At 40.3% G+C, this 17,614-nt stretch overlaps 2 protein-coding genes across 2 annotated transcripts; both read right to left on the bottom strand.

Moving 5' to 3' along the window:
* Positions 1-1,952: 1,952 nt before the first annotated feature.
* Positions 1,953-7,637, bottom strand: atmin (ATM interactor). Its single transcript, XM_079338722.1, has 4 exons — positions 7,225-7,637; positions 5,240-5,365; positions 4,290-4,489; positions 1,953-4,182 (listed from the first exon to the last, which is right to left on the bottom strand). Exons 1-4 carry the CDS (start codon positions 7,507-7,509, stop codon positions 2,397-2,399), a joined length of 2,397 nt encoding a protein of 798 aa, XP_079194848.1. The 5' UTR covers positions 7,510-7,637; the 3' UTR covers positions 1,953-2,396.
* A 208-nt stretch (positions 7,638-7,845) lies between these two features.
* cenpn (centromere protein N) lies at positions 7,846-11,727 on the bottom strand. Its single transcript, XM_079338723.1, has 10 exons — positions 11,350-11,727; positions 11,104-11,149; positions 10,944-11,003; positions 10,619-10,692; positions 10,315-10,488; positions 10,129-10,230; positions 9,219-9,273; positions 8,988-9,097; positions 8,761-8,884; positions 7,846-8,463 (listed from the first exon to the last, which is right to left on the bottom strand). The coding sequence occupies exons 1-10, from the start codon at positions 11,518-11,520 to the stop codon at positions 8,348-8,350; spliced, it is 1,032 nt and encodes a 343-aa protein (XP_079194849.1). The 5' UTR covers positions 11,521-11,727; the 3' UTR covers positions 7,846-8,347.
* Positions 11,728-17,614: the final 5,887 nt, after the last annotated feature.

Below are 17,614 nucleotides of genomic sequence, written 5' to 3'. Positions count from 1 at the left end.
GCACATACATTCATGAGCTCCGACAGTGAAACCTTACTTCAAGTTAAAGGGATACTTCACCCATTTGCCCAAAAAATATGTTTTTCTTTGCCTGGAAGTTTTCTTCATGTGATGCAAAAAGCATCATATTGCATCACATGAAGAAAACTTCCAGGCAAAGAAAAACATATTTTTCTCGTCTCAGGACAAAATGAGAGTTGGATTCACGACCATTCAACACCACTACCATGTTTCTAATGTTACACAGCTTCATGTAAATGGGTGAAGTATCCCTTTAACTCACTGACTTGTGTGGACTTTCTGTACATGTTATTTTTGTTGAAGTTGATAATGACTTGTTGCCTGAGCAAGAACGTGTGAAAAAGAACAAAATACAGAGCGACATGGATGACATCACACATTTTCCCGCAGTTTATTTAGAACATCTGTCGTGTAGTTTACACAATTAATCAAGGCAACCATTCACTACACAGAGGCAACAGAAATTCTGGTTTAACAAATATGTTGTGCTGGGAAAATATCTACATGCATTCCCAATGAAGAGAAAACAAAGCACTGTAACACACAGTAAGACTGACACATGGTTCTGTGCAAGAAAAGCACTGGACTGTGCTGTTAAACCAGCACAGAGCTGCTATGTTTCACTTGAATTGACAGACTAGAAGTACACATTTCTATTTGTACAAGAGTCAAAACAATTATTAACTCAGGGATATCAACCTTAAACAATGGAGCTCTAGTGTCAAAAATAGAGACTGTTTCACTTGGGTTCAGTGTAATTTAACATTGTATGTAACAATGTAACATTTTTCCATTTCTAGAAACGTAAATGCTTCATGGCATTATTTTCATGTGACAGAAGATAAATCTTTAAATAGAAACTACGATAAATGAACATTCCAATATTTCATGCAACGATGAAAATACGAATACAGAATTAAATGATCATGCAAAGTGTGAGGAAAAGTTTCTGACTTTTGTTCAGAGTTAGTCAAAATCATATGTTCGTATAGCTCTGATAAATATTTTAAAGCAGCAAATGTCTGTAACAGAACTAAAGCTAATACTTGGGATAAGGCACCAACAAAACAAAATGTACAAATGATCCAGGCGGATGACTCTAACCAGGAGACACAGTATACATGTAGTACCTGTGCTTTCAATGAGGTGACTCAATGCGACAGTATCATGAAAAACACAAGCAAAACATTACGTTAAGTTGCTGGAAGTGAGATTTTTTTATTCTTAATGACACTTCTCACTGATTAGCTTCAAACATCTGAAGACTTCCATAGAAGTTATTCAGAAGGACTCCTTCCAGTTAAGTCAACATAAAACTAGTTTTTTGTTGTTGTTTTTTGCTCATCCTCGCCCTTATCTGCTGTGTGTTTCTCCTCAGTAACATAACTGCATCACTGTGTACTGCTACTGTATACACTTACACCCAGCTAATGAATAAGTCAAAGACACTGACAGCCTAGTCTGCTTACCGACTTTAATTGACTGCTTAGCTATAGGAAAGGCCAAGACACAAACAAGTTTTCACACAACAATACTTCACAAAACACATTTCAATGAATGTTGTGCAACAACTAACAAGACACACTTTTTTTTTTTTACAACTTGTGCCACATTTGTATAGTTAGGATACAACTCAGCAGTTCACTGTTAAAGGCTTTTATTTTGGAAAACTTAAGCCGACATGTTCTCAGTGGTCAACTTTTTCCACTGACTGTAAAGCTCGTGTGCAGTAGCTCTTCACTTATAGACACGCTGCCACTGATTAGCTGACATGAATGAGGCAGCCACTGTCTGCATAAGCTGCACAATGCACTGCACGTCACACACGCATGTGATACGTCAACTGCTTGCCGAGTAGCTCAGATGAATCTTTTCTCATGCAGAATATGAACACCTGAAAACTGTCAATCAGTTTACTTTTTACTTAAGCCTTTTGTTGAACTGCTAAAGTCGTCGTCCCTATTAAGTGCAACACTGATGAAATACAGAGTTGGTTTTTTTTCTTCCATCTAATAAGAACGAGCAGTGAAAACCAGTCGCATCGGTTAAACTGCGTCATAGAGAAGCAAACTGGCATTTCAGACAAGACACGTACGATGTGTTATTTATGTGCAAATAAATATGTAAACTGTCACAGGAGCGGCTAAATCATGCCTGTTGAGCTAATAAAGTGCAGCAGAGCGGTCAGGGTTTAAACCTGGAATGACTCTGTATATGACGACTCCATGGGAATGTTTAAAGACTGTTTAGCAGACGTCTTACTGCTCAGCTTGTGGTCCACTGGACGACAGTGCAGGCTGATTCCTTCTCAAAGGAAAAGGCAGACATAAGAAACCTGCACCGGAAAACTTCAGACAGCTCTTCAAAGAGGTGCTTCAGCGGTTTGGTTTCTCAGGGTGCTGAAAGAGAGCACAGAGCTCCTCACAAGTCTGCGTTTCCACAGAGCTGAAATGGGACTCCATGTTCCAGGCCAGGTCTGCTGACAAGAAGTCATCCATGACAGTCTGTGTTTCGTTGCTAGTCAGGAAAAGGTGTCCCAGGCCTTCTGCATTACTGGTCACAGTCTGAGTCTCTGTGCTGTTAAGCAGCCGTGCGTGCTCGCCCTGACTGACAGGCGTCTGAGCAGAGAGGCCTGTGGGAAATGATGGGAGATCTGTCTGTGTTTCCGTGTCTGAAGACTCGGTGCTCATTGAAAAGCTCGAATGTCGCAGGATGCTGCTTAACGGCATGTGGCTGCCAGCGTTTAGCAGGAAATTGAGGTCAGTCTGAGTTTGAGTGTCGAATAACTCCAGGTCGTTGGCTTGGGTTCGACTTGGTCCAGCGCTTTGGTCCAGTTCATCCATCAGGAGGAAGTCTGTCTGAGTTTGGATGTCCAGAGACTCCAATGGTGCGTCTCCAGCCAGTCCTCCCAGCTCGCTCTCCTCTGTCTGTGTCTGGATGTGCACAGCGTTCAGAAACTCCTCAAAATCAAAGTCAATAGTGTTGTGTTGCTCTTGAACGGAGCCCAAACCTGCACCGCAGCCTGCCGAGGCCTCCGTGAGCACCTGGTGGCCTGACATGCTGTCAGACAGAATATTCTCCAAGTCATTTAACAAGGTCATTGTTTGGGTCTGGTTGTCGGCCATGTTGTTTGAATTGAGCTCATCTGTCTGCACACCAAAACACATAGCACCCACTGACTTCGAGTCCACATATATACTGCTTCCTGCAGCTGTGAGGGTGTCATCTATGTCCAGAGCTGTCTGTGTGGAAACACTGAGGGAGTCACTGCCAAATAAGTCGGAGCACATGATAGCCTGGTCCTGAACCTTCTCCTCTGACTGAGGCGAGGCAAAATGTGTCTGTGTTTGCCGGGTTTTGTACGGGGGCATAGACGAGAAGGAGGAAGGAATTTGGCTGGTGCAGTTGCTGTCCGTCTGAGCTCCAATAGAGGATGTGTCCCTGTCCCAAGAGGAGAATGTCTGTGTTTCAACGCTGACTGGTAGGAGGACTTGGGCGCTCACACTGATGTCTGTTTGAGAGCAGGAAGACACTGATGACTCACCCACAGAGCACAAGCCTGTTCCATCCCCAACTCCAACGCCTGTGGGAATGTTTGATAAGTACGATTTGTCGGTCTGAATGTTGGTGGATGTGCTTTTTCCACGATGCCCTCCCAGGATACTGGCCGAGTCCTCTGTTCCTGCAAAGTCCAGACTAACCTGCACCCCTGTGCTTATAGGCCCCAAGTTAGAACGGGAACTAGGCATGCTGTCCTTGAAACCTAAACTCTTAGCATGGGGTTGGGGTACCACAGCTCCTGTAGCTTGTGACAAAAGATGCAAGGTGCTGACTGAGCCTTGGCTGTCCACTGCCAGCACTAAAGACCTCAAAGCCCCGCTATCTGTAGATGGGAGGAGGACAGGCAGGTGGGCCAGCTGCATCACAGGAACACTGACCAAAGCCATCTTGGGCTTTGGTAAGAGCAACTTCTGGAGGTTCTTACGGGGGTTCGAGTTCTGGTTTCCCGAGTCTAGGATATGGCCAGGTATGTCAGAGGGGAGAGCAGTTTCTGTAAGTTCTTTAGTAGCAGACATGATCTGACAAGTTGACTCACTGACGTTGAGCTTTTCAGAACCACTCAACAGTTTCTCCATCTTTCGCTTCTTCACCGGAGGAATTCTGTTCGGAAATAAAACAGACACAAAGAAAGCCAGTGAGAAGTTATACTTTCTGAAACCTTAAAGTACATTTAAAAGTCAATCATTCTGTGTACTTCATGTACATGCCTGTGTTCTGTGGGTATCTCATGACCCGTCCTGTAGATATGGGAGAGTAGAGCAGCCCGACTAGCATAGGGACAGCCACATGTGCACTGGTACGTCTTTCCACAGTCCTCTATGTGCCGCTTTAGGTCCCACTCTGTGCTGTAGCCATTGTTGCATTTGACACACTTGTGCTTCTTCTCTGCATGCATCTTCATGAAGTGCTACAATGAAACAGATCCAGTGGAGAAAAAAAAAGAACAGGCCATAGAATAATTTTTAGGATACTTTTAGAAACAGCTTTTTACACAAACATCCCACAACAAAGTATTCTTTTTTTAATCAATTGATCCCAACACAGTACCAGTCCAGTGTGTTGTTTAGACCACTGGTTCTCAACTGGTGGATCGGGAACCAAAAGGGGATCAGTGGGAGTTGGTGGTGGGTCCTGAGACCAGTTGAGAACCACTGGTTTAGACAGAGGGGAACTGTGTTTTGTAGTCCTTCATGCTGCAGATGCTTCAAACACAAGAACTCCTTAAAACATAAATGTAGAAAAGGAGGCAAAAAACATACACTTGAATTTTTTTTTTTTTTTTTTAAAAGCCTTTTTTTTTATCATTTGAAGATGTTTGTGAGTAAGAGAGAAAATGATTTTGTTTTCTATTTTTACCTCAAACCTAAATCATAACAAATAAAAAAAGTCCTATTTTCAAATAAGAATAAGTCTTACATTTGCTGAAAGGGTTTAAGGTACAAATTAAACGAGCTTATTAATTGTGAAAAAAAAAAATCACTGTATGACAGGTGGCAGTAAAAAGGTGAAATAAACTGTATGACCCAACTCCTGTGTAATGTTTTGTGTCATGTTTGCGGCCGAGTAATAAACCATGACTTGATTCAAAGAGCTGAGATCTCGTCTTCCCGCTCCATTAGCACTGGCGAGATTACATGTCACTGGAGGAAAAGCTTACTTGTTTAACCAGGGAGAACTGGGAGAAGGGTCTGTTTGGCCCCCTGGGACAGCCTTCAATGGGGCAGCAGTAAAGTTTGTGAGAGCCCTTCATGTCTTTTCTGACCGTGGGATTGACGATACCATCCTGAGGATGAGAATAGCAGCAAAAGGAAAAGAAAAAGCAGAGTATTAAAGTATGAATGCATCATTTAATAACCCTACTTTGAAAAACAATACAGTGAATGTTAAATTGCTATATAACCAAACACACATGCACACACACACAATTGACAAAAGTTAATTATTATGTATATAATAATACTAAATGTTCCGTTTCTATTCCCTGTTTCACTTATACTGAAGGAAATATTCGGACGATTGGATCTCTTAGTCAGTGTAGATGATGTAGAACTCAAGGCACCACACATCTGCATATGCAGCAGGCTCTGCTTTTCATTCCTTCAAATTAAAAACAACGATAAGCTTGACAGTGCATGATCTTTAAACATGTTGTTGAGTCTGTCTCCGCCCTGGTGTTAGGCTTTCCAAAGCAGCCAGCGGCACATTCTAGATTTAAAACTCATGAAAAGCTTAATCATCGCACAAAACCTCAACTACAGTAAAACTGAAATGGACTAAACCACCATCCACTACACCAGTAACCCTGTGAATACTTGAGCTCGTCGGTGGTCAAGGTCATCTCTGTTCGCTGTAACACTGGAGGGAAGAGAGAAGCCGACAAACGCACTTCAGTTTATGATGAGGATTTAGAAGAAATAGGACAGCCAGCAGCAAATGTTCTGACTTTTGCCTTTAGATACATCGTCGGGTGGTAAGCTTACGGCCAAGTCATGTCAACATGATATTCTTCATGAGTGTTGTAGCCCAAAAGAAGGGAGCAAGTCCAGTTACAACAGTGGCTAACAGAGCTACAGCAGTCTCACTTCTCTTATTAAAGCAGATTAAATGCCTTCTGTGAGATATCCCAGCAACTAAGAACTTGGTTGTGTTGTCAATTATCAACAGTGAAAAGGGAATTAAAAGAACAACATCTTATGACTGTAACAGGTTAATAGCCCCACTGCTTGTACATACAAACAATAAGCAACAACACACTACCACTAAGTTTCTCATACGTCGTGAAAACGTGTCTCCAATTGTAAAAAACAAAATTAAATGAAGACTGGCCAAACCAGCGGATTTCAAACATACCTAATCCTAAAGTGAGGTGGTTGAATCCCTGATGGGGCCTTTACAAACTCTTCTGGCAAACTCATTCTTAGAGCTCATTTAAATTCTAACATTCACCTATTTTAGACAAAGAGCTTAGTTTAACTCAGGACAAAAGGCAAAGAACTTCATTCATGGAGAGGAAAGAGTAAATCACAGCCTCCCATTAAACGCTCCAGTATACTGAGGACTTTTACTTTGTGACCAGGGTCAGAAGTAGACTTTCGTCCATCAGCTCTGCCTGACTGTAAAGGATTGGTATCGGACAGTCGATTATGGATCTGAATGAAGTAATGCTGCTTGCTGGTTGGGTTGTGGTTCATGAGCTGATGACTTGCTAAAACAGATTGATTCAAGTCCAAATATGTTGCACAGAATTGTGCAAACAGGGCGGACACCTGGAAGAAATGTCGGGATTAACCCGTTTATTTACAGTCTCTGGTTAAACCACATGCGTATCGAAAAGTGCAGTAAACATCAGTCGTCACGTGCGATCCTTATCAGTGATAGGTGACGTAAACTGGAGCTAGTTCCAATGCTGCTAGCGTGCTCGCTAACCGCCAACTGGACTGTGACAAGATGCATGTTTTGAAGAAAATACATGTTTCACAACGCTTTTTTAGTGTGCTGTTTGCCAAGCATCACTTTGGTTATGGATGATGACTTGCGTTTTTCCAGATTTATGACATTGTTTTTACAAACACGAGTTAGCAAACTTAGCATGTAGGTAATGCCCTGCTGCTCATTTGATTAAACAGACTTAAACACGCTTACCTTGACTCTGTGTGACTTCACAAGGTGCATGTTCAATGCAGGTGTGTTAGGGAGAATCTTGCCACATCCTTCCACGGTGCAGAGGATGTTCGTCCTTACTCCTTTGGTTAACTCCGTGATGGTGGGTTTGATCATTTCTCCTGACTGCGACAGAGACTCCTCGTCACCTTTCAGACCGTCCTGTGTGACGTTATCTCTGTTACTCTCTTTACTTATCGCAGATGAAGCCATGTTTCTGCGCTGACAGTCCATCCTATGTTTGGCAAAAAGCCCCAGAAGCAGCATTGAATGAAAAGTGGCATAACGTCCCTCAGCTTTGCCTGAAAGGCGGCATCGGCACCGCCTACTGACAAAGCGCTGGTCTGTGCAGAGACTACGTCACATCCGTTATCGCACTACTTCCGCTTTACACAAACTGTCAAGCTGAAAGTTCACTCTTCTCACGTTATGACTCTACAAGGTGGACAAATTGTAGTTATTTTAAAGGTATAGTTTTTCTGAAGACGTTATTAGATCTTTTCTGATTCGATATTATGATAGTTTCAAAGAAATATATCCTTGTTCATCTTCTCCACAGTACTCTACGAAACAATCAAAATAAATAATGACTGACAGCAACAATTTCTTTTTCAGAAGGACACAGATCTTATTCCAGGACATTACCATTTTACAAATATGATAACCACAATGCTGCGCAAACAGAGTAAAAAATAAAAAGCCAATTTACAAAATGTCAACACTCTGTATTCTAAAAGATTTTAAAGTTGGTTTTTTTTATTACAGTGAAGAAGAGTATAAAAATCCTGTTCATATTCATAACAAAAAAGACATTACATTTTATTTAATTGACCACTGAAACACCAACAAAAGACGATAGTTAGCACTGACGTATTTATGACTTGAAAGCACGTATCAACAAAAACACAAGTTCCTTGTTACCGCCGAGATCACTGGCTCTTTCAAAGCCATTTCAACAAGGATATCAATAATAAGTGTAAAAACAAACCATAGGTGAGTCTGACACAGCAGAGCTGGACAGAAAGCCCCTTAAATCAAGGATCCGCCCCAATAGGCTGGTTGTTGGTCCATTAATCCAGACTCCATTAATCAGGTCAGTCGACCATTAGTTTTGTGGTCGATGTGTCGAGGCACCAGGGCCGTTGTCTGCGATGACAAAAGAATTCTTTCCTTTCAGGGGAATAGATGAGAGCAGGGGGGTGACAGGTGTGGAGGCAAATCCTGTAAAATACAAAAAACATGAAGAAGGTTAAATAAATAAATGTGTTTTTTTTAATTATTTAAATGTCCTTAACAATGAAGAGACAAGGTGGACAAAAAGCCTCAGAATGTAATTCCCCATGACTGTTATGTTCATCTGGTGGGTATTCCCTCTAATGTTTGTGTCCTCTTGTGGTCATTTTGGGGAGTTGCAGTTGTGTCAATTATTAAAAGCTGCTTGAATGACCCACATTGTTGACATAATCAATTTCCTTCTGAATGTTTTCCCATGTCTGAGGCGAAACAGACTCTTGTTACCTGAAGATGCACAGTCTCTCAGTGACTCCAGGAGGTTGGTGCTTGAAAATTTGACAACACATCTGAAGGGCTCTTCTCTGTCGGTCATGGTCCTGTTGGTCTGATCTCTGAATTTTGTTTCCAGCTAAGGAAACATGACACAAACCCATGATGCTTTCATTTAAATTTCACAGACTAGTCAACTTGTTCTTAGTCGATATAATAAATCAAAGCATGCCTTTGAGTACCTTGTAAACTGCCGACTGTATCTGAGGTAATGTCCCACCACCAAAGGCTTCAGTGGCCATCTGACATCTGTTTGCTGCATTGCTATCCTGTTCTTTTTCTATGTGTGGGTCTGTAAAAACAAATACGATTAATCACAGGGCTGACTTCTGGCATGCAAACACACCTTCCAGCCAAATACATTCAACTAAAACAATTTTCAAGTAGAAGAAAATATGTAGTTTAAAACATACTTAAGGCAGCTTGATTCTTCTCTGCAAGGGGGCTGGGATACTTTGTTGGAAACACCTAGAAACAAACCATGATATTTAAAACACCAAAAATAAAATATATTAGCTTGGTTCTTTGTAAATGTAAACAACCATCTTCCACTGTAGGCTTCTCTAAAAACTAAATAAATAAAGAGCACTTGTATTTTAGAGATGATCGATTGATTGGACTTTGCATCACAGCTGCTCCATTTACACCATAAAAATGAAGGCAAGCTTCAAAGATACAACAAAATCGACACAACATTCATCCATTCTTATTCAGAGGCCTTCAATGCGCTTTAATCTGGGATTTAACTTTATATCAAGGTGTAGAATTGGCTGTTGTAAAAGAAAAATGCTTCAGTCTAACCTTATTAAAACGTGGGACTCCATGTCTTTGGTTTGATGCTGAGGGTTCATGTTCATTGAACTATTACAATCAAACTTAAGATTTATCATCCTGTTATAAGTTTGTCTTAGTGCTACTGCTCCCTGACCACAAACTGTGACTAGAGTAGTTTTCACATATGCACTCCTGAAAATATACCCGATCACTTCTGGGAAGATCAGGACTTTTATTTTTGCACGTGTGAGAAATCTATCTACTGATATGTTGTGACCTCCAGTCAGTCAGAGTAAAGGACTAGATTAGAATAGTCCTTAAAGTTGATCCCAATCCTTTACTTGAAGGTTAAAAAAAAAACAAGACACGGAGAACAACTGAGTGATAGAGAAGTGGTTCTGTAAGAGACTTAATATTTACAGATATACAGTCGAGCCTTTTACAACGTGTTCCTACAGTTTATCGTAGTTCGTCACACAAAGACAAATTCCTTTCAACTGAATTGCAGAAATGGCTAATAACAAAGTTGAACTTGAACAACAGACATACCTGTTGGTATTGTCTCATCAGCAGGTCCCTGATGGCAGTAAGTTTGCGTCCACTGAGATGAGCATCCTTGATAGCTTGATGTCTAGTCGATAGAACCAAAGCCTGCAAAACACATCACTCTTCAAAGACGGGAATGGAATAAGAAGAAACTGCAGCCACAATCTCAAATATGAAATAAATCCTCACTTGTGATAACAGTGGCTTGTGCTTTGAAGTTAGGTTGGTCACAAAGACGTATGGGGTCTGAAAATAGTGTACAACATATGTTGGTTTGAGGTGGTTGGGACGAGAGAAGCTGTCTCCCCAAGCAATCCGAATCCATACAGCTTCATCTGTGTGCTTCTTTATCTTGACAGACACCTTGAATGCAAAAGCAGACTCTGAATAAAAGGATGTTTAACACAGAGGAGACCATCCAAAGTCTTTAAATCATCCAACTCTACCATCGCTAAGATTTAGTAGTTTGTGTGAGGAGAAAGATGTGGCTTACATGTCTTACAAGCTCCCCGAGATGAGATTTGAATTCTTCCTTGAAATGTGTCAACTCTATACAGTGAGCATCATCTGAAATAAAAAAAAAAGAGAAAATAAATATATAAACAACTACAAAACATATGGTCTGAAAATCGAATAAACGTAGAAACAGGTGAAGCTTGCTGTCTCAGTAAAAACCAGAGTCCAGCTGATGAAAGGTATAACTTGTAGAAACATCCTGATCAAACCAGCGTGTGCCGTTTTTTGTCTAATAAAAAAGAAAAGAAGAAAAGAAAAGCTGCAGACTTTTCCCTTCATAGTACAAGATGCATTTTACTTACCTTCAGGGTCCTGGAGGTGGTAAGCATACCATATTCCCTGGTTTGGATTTTCAATAATGTCTGAGAGATAATGGAAGCACAACAACACAGACAGTATCATTTACCATCACATGTTTGTGTTACTAAAGTCCAAATGACAACATCTTTTCATTTGACTCACATATCATCTCGAGCTCTGTTATGTGTTTGAGTGTCCACTCACGTTCCTGTTAAAAACACACAAGAGGACATGAAGTCCACACAAACTCACTCTTGTTAGAAATCGAAGAAAACATTCACGTAACGTCACATGAAGCGAGGTACACTTGTGAACAAAGCCAAGTGTCACTTCATCAAGCAGCCTGTTTTGGTTTTTAACGGTTTTAACATGAACATTCACGTTTTTAAAAAAGAGGGGTTCTCTTACCTCACAAATCGCCAACAGGGTTTCTGCTAAAGCTGATTTCGCCTGGGTGAAATCTATGGCTTGCTGTTGATCTGCAGTCAAACGGCCCCACTTGGCGAGAGTTGTTTTCAGCGTTTGAATCGGGATCCGTCTCAGCAGTCGTTGCAGCAAAGTTTTTGCAGACTCGCTCATTCTCCTTCAGACAGTAGCCGATAATTCGGTATTGTTAGTAATACTTCTGTAATTGGATGATAGTTTTTCGGTTTATTTTCACAGCTGAATTATTTAAGATCGCGCTGGCAGCCGTACACTAACATTTACAAACAGCCCGCCTACATCGAAGCACACGAATCAACCAATCAGCTGTGGACCGGAACTCGTGTTCTTTCCCTTTAGCGCCCTCTGCTGGGCTGGAGAGTGCTATAAAATCCCACTACTACAGGACCATTAGTAACATCTGTACAGTGGTGGAAGAAGCAGGGGCGTTGCCAGGATTTCGGGGTCCCATGAAAAGGGTATCACAATGGCCCCATCACAGTCTCAGCCAGCACAGCACTTCTTCCATACCGCTCTGTTCACACAGACACACGTGCGTCCAATGGGATAAGTAGTTAGAGTCATTTAAATGAATTAATATAAGCTATGGTTCAAATTCCCAAACTATGGCTTGGATCTTATCTTAAAGAAAATTAATGAAAGTAAGGATAACAATGCTGAAATACACATGGGTCCGTTTATTTTATGTTTTCAGTATTCTTTCACAGTTCACAGGCTATTAAATAAGTTCAATAAATATTTTGAGGTTTACAGCATTTTAAACTGACAACACTGCTATACCTGATATGCACTGTATTAATATCAGCACGGACAGCAACAACAGAAATTGTGAAATCTCTTTGATTTTCTCTACACTTACGCTATCAGTCAAAAGTTTGGACACACAACAGTAACAGTATTAGCATATCCAGTATACTATATTATTGAAATAAAGCTGATGTAAGTTGTATCTGGCCCTCACCAACTAATTTTCTATTTTTTCCACATTTCAGAATAACATTAAAACAATTTCATTTTTCCCTTTTGTTTTGGAAAGAAATGTATACATACGTAGAAATCAACTTTACAATTTCTATTAATGTATGTATATTAATGTTCAAGATCATATAGGTATGATTATAAAGGGTCACTCAGGGCCATTGCTTGAGCACGTTTCCATGAAGCCCAAAATAAACTGAAGATCAGTTAAAGTTAAATGAAAACTTGACCTCCTTTAGGAGGAAACAGGATTTGTGTGATTTGGTTCATGTCACGCCACCAAAGATAGGTTGCCTTAGTAAATAAATGTCAGGCAGACTATCATAATCCAAAATGATACAAATATCTCTTTGCAGGTTAATGTGGTTTATTAAAGGAAATAATACAAGGAAACAAATGCACCGTCAATCAAAAGCTGTTTACAATCACGTGCAGTAAAACTGAAAATCTCAGGCATACATATGACCAAACAATACAGAATAATGTCCAGCAGAGGTCTCCCTCGTACACAGAACACGATTTGTTAACATAAATATAACACTGACCTGAAGGTCACACACTACATTAATGTAGACAACAAAGGTCTGGGTAGACCTGACGAAAACAGCAACAAACCACCTGTTTGGTTCGCATGTCGATGACGTCATTGTCCTCGAGGTGCGTTTAATGACAATCTCGCGAAAACCATCATCACGGAGCAGGGAATTTGCACACACGCTGTACACATTCGCTCTCCTCTGCATAGGTTGTGATCCATTTCCATTGAACAAGGCTAGCATAGAAAACGTACTCTACATATTTAAATTCTTGAGTGATTGACTCTCATTTTCTATTGTTAATTACGTTGATTTTATTTCAATGTGGCTTAATGGTTAATTAACTTAATGGTAATGTGTGTTACTTCAGTTAGTTTCAGCCTCTGATGGGAAAATATTAAGACATAATGTAACCAGTGTTACTGCGGCCTAAGAAAGCAGTGAGAGGTACAGAGTTGATCATAATCAGGACTGTGTGACCAACCTTCCCAATAAGTGAAGTGTATTTGTCAACAATGATTTTATTTTACAAGTAAAAAAGTCTCTAATTTGCTTCTCATTTGAGGTGTTTAAAATTGTTGGATAAGAGATTCTAGTAATTATTCTCAGCTCGGGATGCGTGATTTTGAAAGAGGAAAGTTTTGCAACAGGGGCAAATAGTTTTTGAGTCATGAGTAGTTTCCTATTCATCTTACTGCCATGTAGTTCTTGCTAAGTCCTTGCTTCCTCTCTGAGGTCATAATGTGAAGCTGGGCAACTTAAGGATAAATAGTGTCATATCTAATTCAGTGCTTGATCCCCCAAAATAAGGTGGAGGTGGTTGAAACATACAATGTAGTGCACAGCCAATTACAGTACACGCAACACACTCCTTTCATTATATTTTGGAAAGCATGTCACTATCCCCCTCTTGGTGGCTCGAGGCCCCCACTACAGGAACCACTGATCCAATAGATGGATATGTGGTCAAATTTGTTAATTCTTTTGGCCATAATTAAAGGTCAAGTGTTTAGTGGTTGGCAAATATTTTACCTTCTTTTTTATTTTGCCTATATGTAAAAAAAACAAAAAAAATAATACACTGAAAGTTTGTCCTCAAACTTGTCTCCAGTCTTTACCCAGTACATATTTTATTTTGTATTTATCCACTATGTACACAGCACGCTGCATCATGTCTGCATTAGCCTCATCAAGCCTTCATTAAAGTAGTTTCTCCATCAACCAATTACAAACATGTGAACTCATCAGCTTAACAGATAGTGTAATGAAACACTAAACATAAAATATCCCCCTGTGTAACACAATATGTGTGGCTTCTTTACTGGCAACAATTTAAACGTATCAACACTTGCAATTTCAGCTTCGACTGAAGCTCCAAACCTTTTCTGATGCTTGTCAAAACATGTATTGATTTACCGCTTAGCATAAGACGCCTGAAACTCATTTGATGTGATTCAGCGTTTACTGGAAAACCTGCTGATGCAGATTACTCACTGAGGCAGAAAGTTTAGGGTTCCATTCATTCAGTAAAGGTAAGATAATTTTTGATCCAGTGCCAAGAATAACTGTAGATGTAGAATGTGAAACATCTGGTGGAGTTACAATGCATCAAAACAATAACGTATGAACAAAGCCATGAATTGAGCTTATTATTAATGAAAATGTAACCGTCTCATCAATGGGTTTACTCATTTATTGTTCCTTTGGACCATTTCTCATTGTTTCTGTTGCTCAGGGTTGTACATGCTGCTGTGTCACCAGCTGGATGTTTTTTCTTGTGTTTTCTCTCTGTTCCATTTTATTCTGCAGTACTTGAGCCTGAGTTAAACAGAAAATATTGACACTAGATGTAAAGATCCTATGTTCTATTTGTGATGCTGTTTCATAATTCATTTTGATAACCACTCAAAGAAGATTGACACAATCGCAAATGTAGTTGCTCAAGAACCTTTAGTCTTGTGAGCCTTTTTGAAATTTGATTACTATCACTTCTTTTTTATAAGTCACTTCCCCTCCACTTCCCCCTCACTGAGCTTTTTTGGAGAGTCCAGTCAAGGCTTGCATGCTATACCCCTGATGGCGAAATGATCCTGTTGTGTGTTTCTGTCATCTGAGAGTCAAATTGATGCTGCCACTGGTTCCATAAACTCAGACAATAGACTTGAATTCTGCAACAATGTGAAGGGGTGGGGAGAGAAACCAAGCTGTCTATGAAAGCTGACTTTATAAAGTTCATGAACATACTCACTGCTGCAGGGGAAAGCACTAACAGGACAAAAAAGATTTGTGTCAGATGTTTGTTGTGATAGTACTTTTGAATTTGACATCTCTTACACGGAGAAGATAATAATTTAGTGGAGTTTAGTGAGAGTCAAGTGTGCAAGATATGTGTAAGTGGGTCTACAGTATTTATCACATAAAGATGTCACTTATAGTATGTACCCTGATGTCTGTGTGTGTGTGTGTGTGTGTGTGTGGAGGCGATGCTGGTCATGCTAGTGTGTCATTTCCTGCAGGAAAATGATAACTACTGATGTTACCACTTCCTGCAGCATCTTACTGATGTGTCAGCTGAAACAACCAGTCCTCCCTCTCTCTCTCTCTCTCTCTCTCTCTCTCTCTTTCTCTCTGTCTTCCTCTCTTGTTGTCTGACACTAAAAAGAATTACGAGTTTACAGAGACACTGAAGAGGAGTAAGAAGAGAACACTGGTCAATGAGAGGAGTGAAGTATTCAGCCCACAGAGCCACCGCTGTCGCTGTGGTACAAGAACTCGACAAATATTTGACAGAGTGCTGACAGTAACACGCACACACACACACACACACACACACACACACACACACACACACACACACACACACACACACACACACACACACACACAGGTCATTAGGTATGAAAGAACCCCAGAGCAGAAAGCCCTTCAGACCTCATAGACCAGTGTTTGTTGTTTTGTATTGTCTGTTAGTCCATGTGTATGAGAGCCACTTGTAACTCAAATTTAAAAGAGCATTAAAATGGGACATTTACAAAACATTGAAGTAAAATGAATAATAATAATAACCTGGTTAGAGAAGCTGGGCTGTACAGAATCTATACACTCTGATAATCAAAGGAGTGCAGAAGATGGAATGGAGTATTGTTGTACAGGAGAAAACAGAAAAAGTCCTTCCCTATGCACTGGTTCTTTCAAAATCGGCAGATTTTACATATTGACCTTTGTGAAACAAAGAGGGTCTTAGTTTTTCACAGCTTATTAGCAACAGCCTTGTTTACTGAGTCACCTGATCGATGTTTATTTTGTGGTGTCAGCTGTAAGATTGACAAAAAAAACACTTGGACACCATTCTTGTTCCTATTAACTTCCTTATAATGACATGTACATTGTGTTACATGTTCTCAACACAAGTAAACCCATGTTGTTGTTTTTAACCATGTCTTCCTCTTCCAGTTCCAAACAGCTCCGAACATGTGAGTCATCGTCATAAGAATTATTCAGATAAATGCATATCATCTGCCTGAGGCACATATCAACTGTCTGGACCTGAAATGTTTCAGCTTGTGTTTGAGGGCACCGTGTTGCTTCAGAAAGAGAGAGACAAACATCATACAAGAGCAGGGGGAACATTTTCAATAAGTACATGTTGTACCCAAGTACCACTACATTTTACATTCAAATATATTGTATTAAACATTTGACTTGACCGACAGTACAGAAGAATCAGCAGCAGCATTTAGCTAATGAATAGACATAAAAAGGTTATGGAGCCCTATGATCCAGTTCTGAGTATTTATGATAAACAATGTATGTTACTTGGTCATGCTATTTTTTTGTTTGGCTTTTGTGAAAGGTTTGTGAGTTAACCTCAACACTGGTAAGTCTTTTTACTCACCCGACCCCTCTCTTTTATACTTGTGCCTCACTTTGTTCAGCACCCTACAGTGGGTAGCAACTCTGCATGCTTGGTGCTACCTCTGACAGGCTAGAACCAGCACTGAGGAGCCACTACCAGAAGACTGAAGAAAATTGAAGCGTTACAAAGCATCATCAAAATCCTTTGATAGATAGATTTACATAATTAAAATTGTTCATTTAGAACCTGTCCCTCAAAGAGTGCACAGCCAAACATTTGCACAATCTAAAGGCTGTTTAGAAGAGATTGCCTATCAAAGGGAGACAGAGCTTTGGGTGACCTGCAGCAACCCCAGACCACTCACCACCAAAGTCCCCACAGACTCCCACAATACTCCATAAACATTTTCCCTTTGTAACTGAACCAGTGTTGAGACTGTTCTTGTGCTACCTCTCTGTTGAAGACCCATCATAAAGTTAGGTGAGACCACCAAAACTAAAACAAGGGGGTAACACACATCCACCTTATTTTGTGTTTTTTTTCCGTCAATCACAAATAAAGCGTTAAGCTGCGTCTTGCGTTTTTAAGACAGAATTTAATGAAGTAAATCACTATTAAACATCTCAGAAACTTCGTATCACTACAAAATGAGCTCGCACCCAATTAAAAGCTTTGACTTCCTCCCAACCGTTTATAATCAGAAACTCAGATTGGATCTTCGATGATATCTTCTGGTATTTCCGAAGCCAAAGTGCGCAGTTACGCAAACTCCGACGACGTGCTGATATCTGATATTTGAGGCAGCTAATGCAAAAGTTTCCACTGAAGATGTTAAGCCACTTTCAGCTGGAGAAGACTT

The sequence above is a fragment of the Symphodus melops genome, assembly GCF_947650265.1.
Source record: "Symphodus melops genome assembly, chromosome: 3".
Classification (NCBI taxonomy): Eukaryota; Metazoa; Chordata; class Actinopteri; order Labriformes; family Labridae; genus Symphodus; species Symphodus melops.
The sequence above is the reverse complement of the archived record's forward strand: the minus strand, read 5'-3'. Positions and strand labels throughout refer to the sequence as shown.

What these genes read in the sequence shown, in the direction of transcription:
- atmin (XM_079338722.1), bottom strand. Translation starts at nt 7,509, where the DNA reads ATGCTGCTTCTGGGGCTTTTTGCCAAACATAGGATGGACTGTCAGCGC. An exon ending in TGAAGTCACACAGAGTCAAG is followed by an intron (nt 5,366 to 7,224) that starts GTAAGCGTGTTT and finishes TCTCATCCTCAG; the next exon opens with GATGGTATCGTCAATCCCAC. An exon ending in AGTTCTCCCTGGTTAAACAA is followed by an intron (nt 4,490 to 5,239) that starts GTAAGCTTTTCC and finishes GTTTCATTGTAG; the next exon opens with CACTTCATGAAGATGCATGC.
- cenpn (XM_079338723.1), bottom strand. Translation starts at nt 11,520, where the DNA reads ATGAGCGAGTCTGCAAAAACTTTGCTGCAACGACTGCTGAGACGGATC. An exon ending in AACAGAGCTCGAGATGATAT is followed by an intron (nt 11,004 to 11,103) that starts GTGAGTCAAATG and finishes ATTATCTCTCAG; the next exon opens with ACATTATTGAAAATCCAAAC. An exon ending in TACAGTCGGCAGTTTACAAG is followed by an intron (nt 8,885 to 8,987) that starts GTACTCAAAGGC and finishes ATGTTTCCTTAG; the next exon opens with CTGGAAACAAAATTCAGAGA.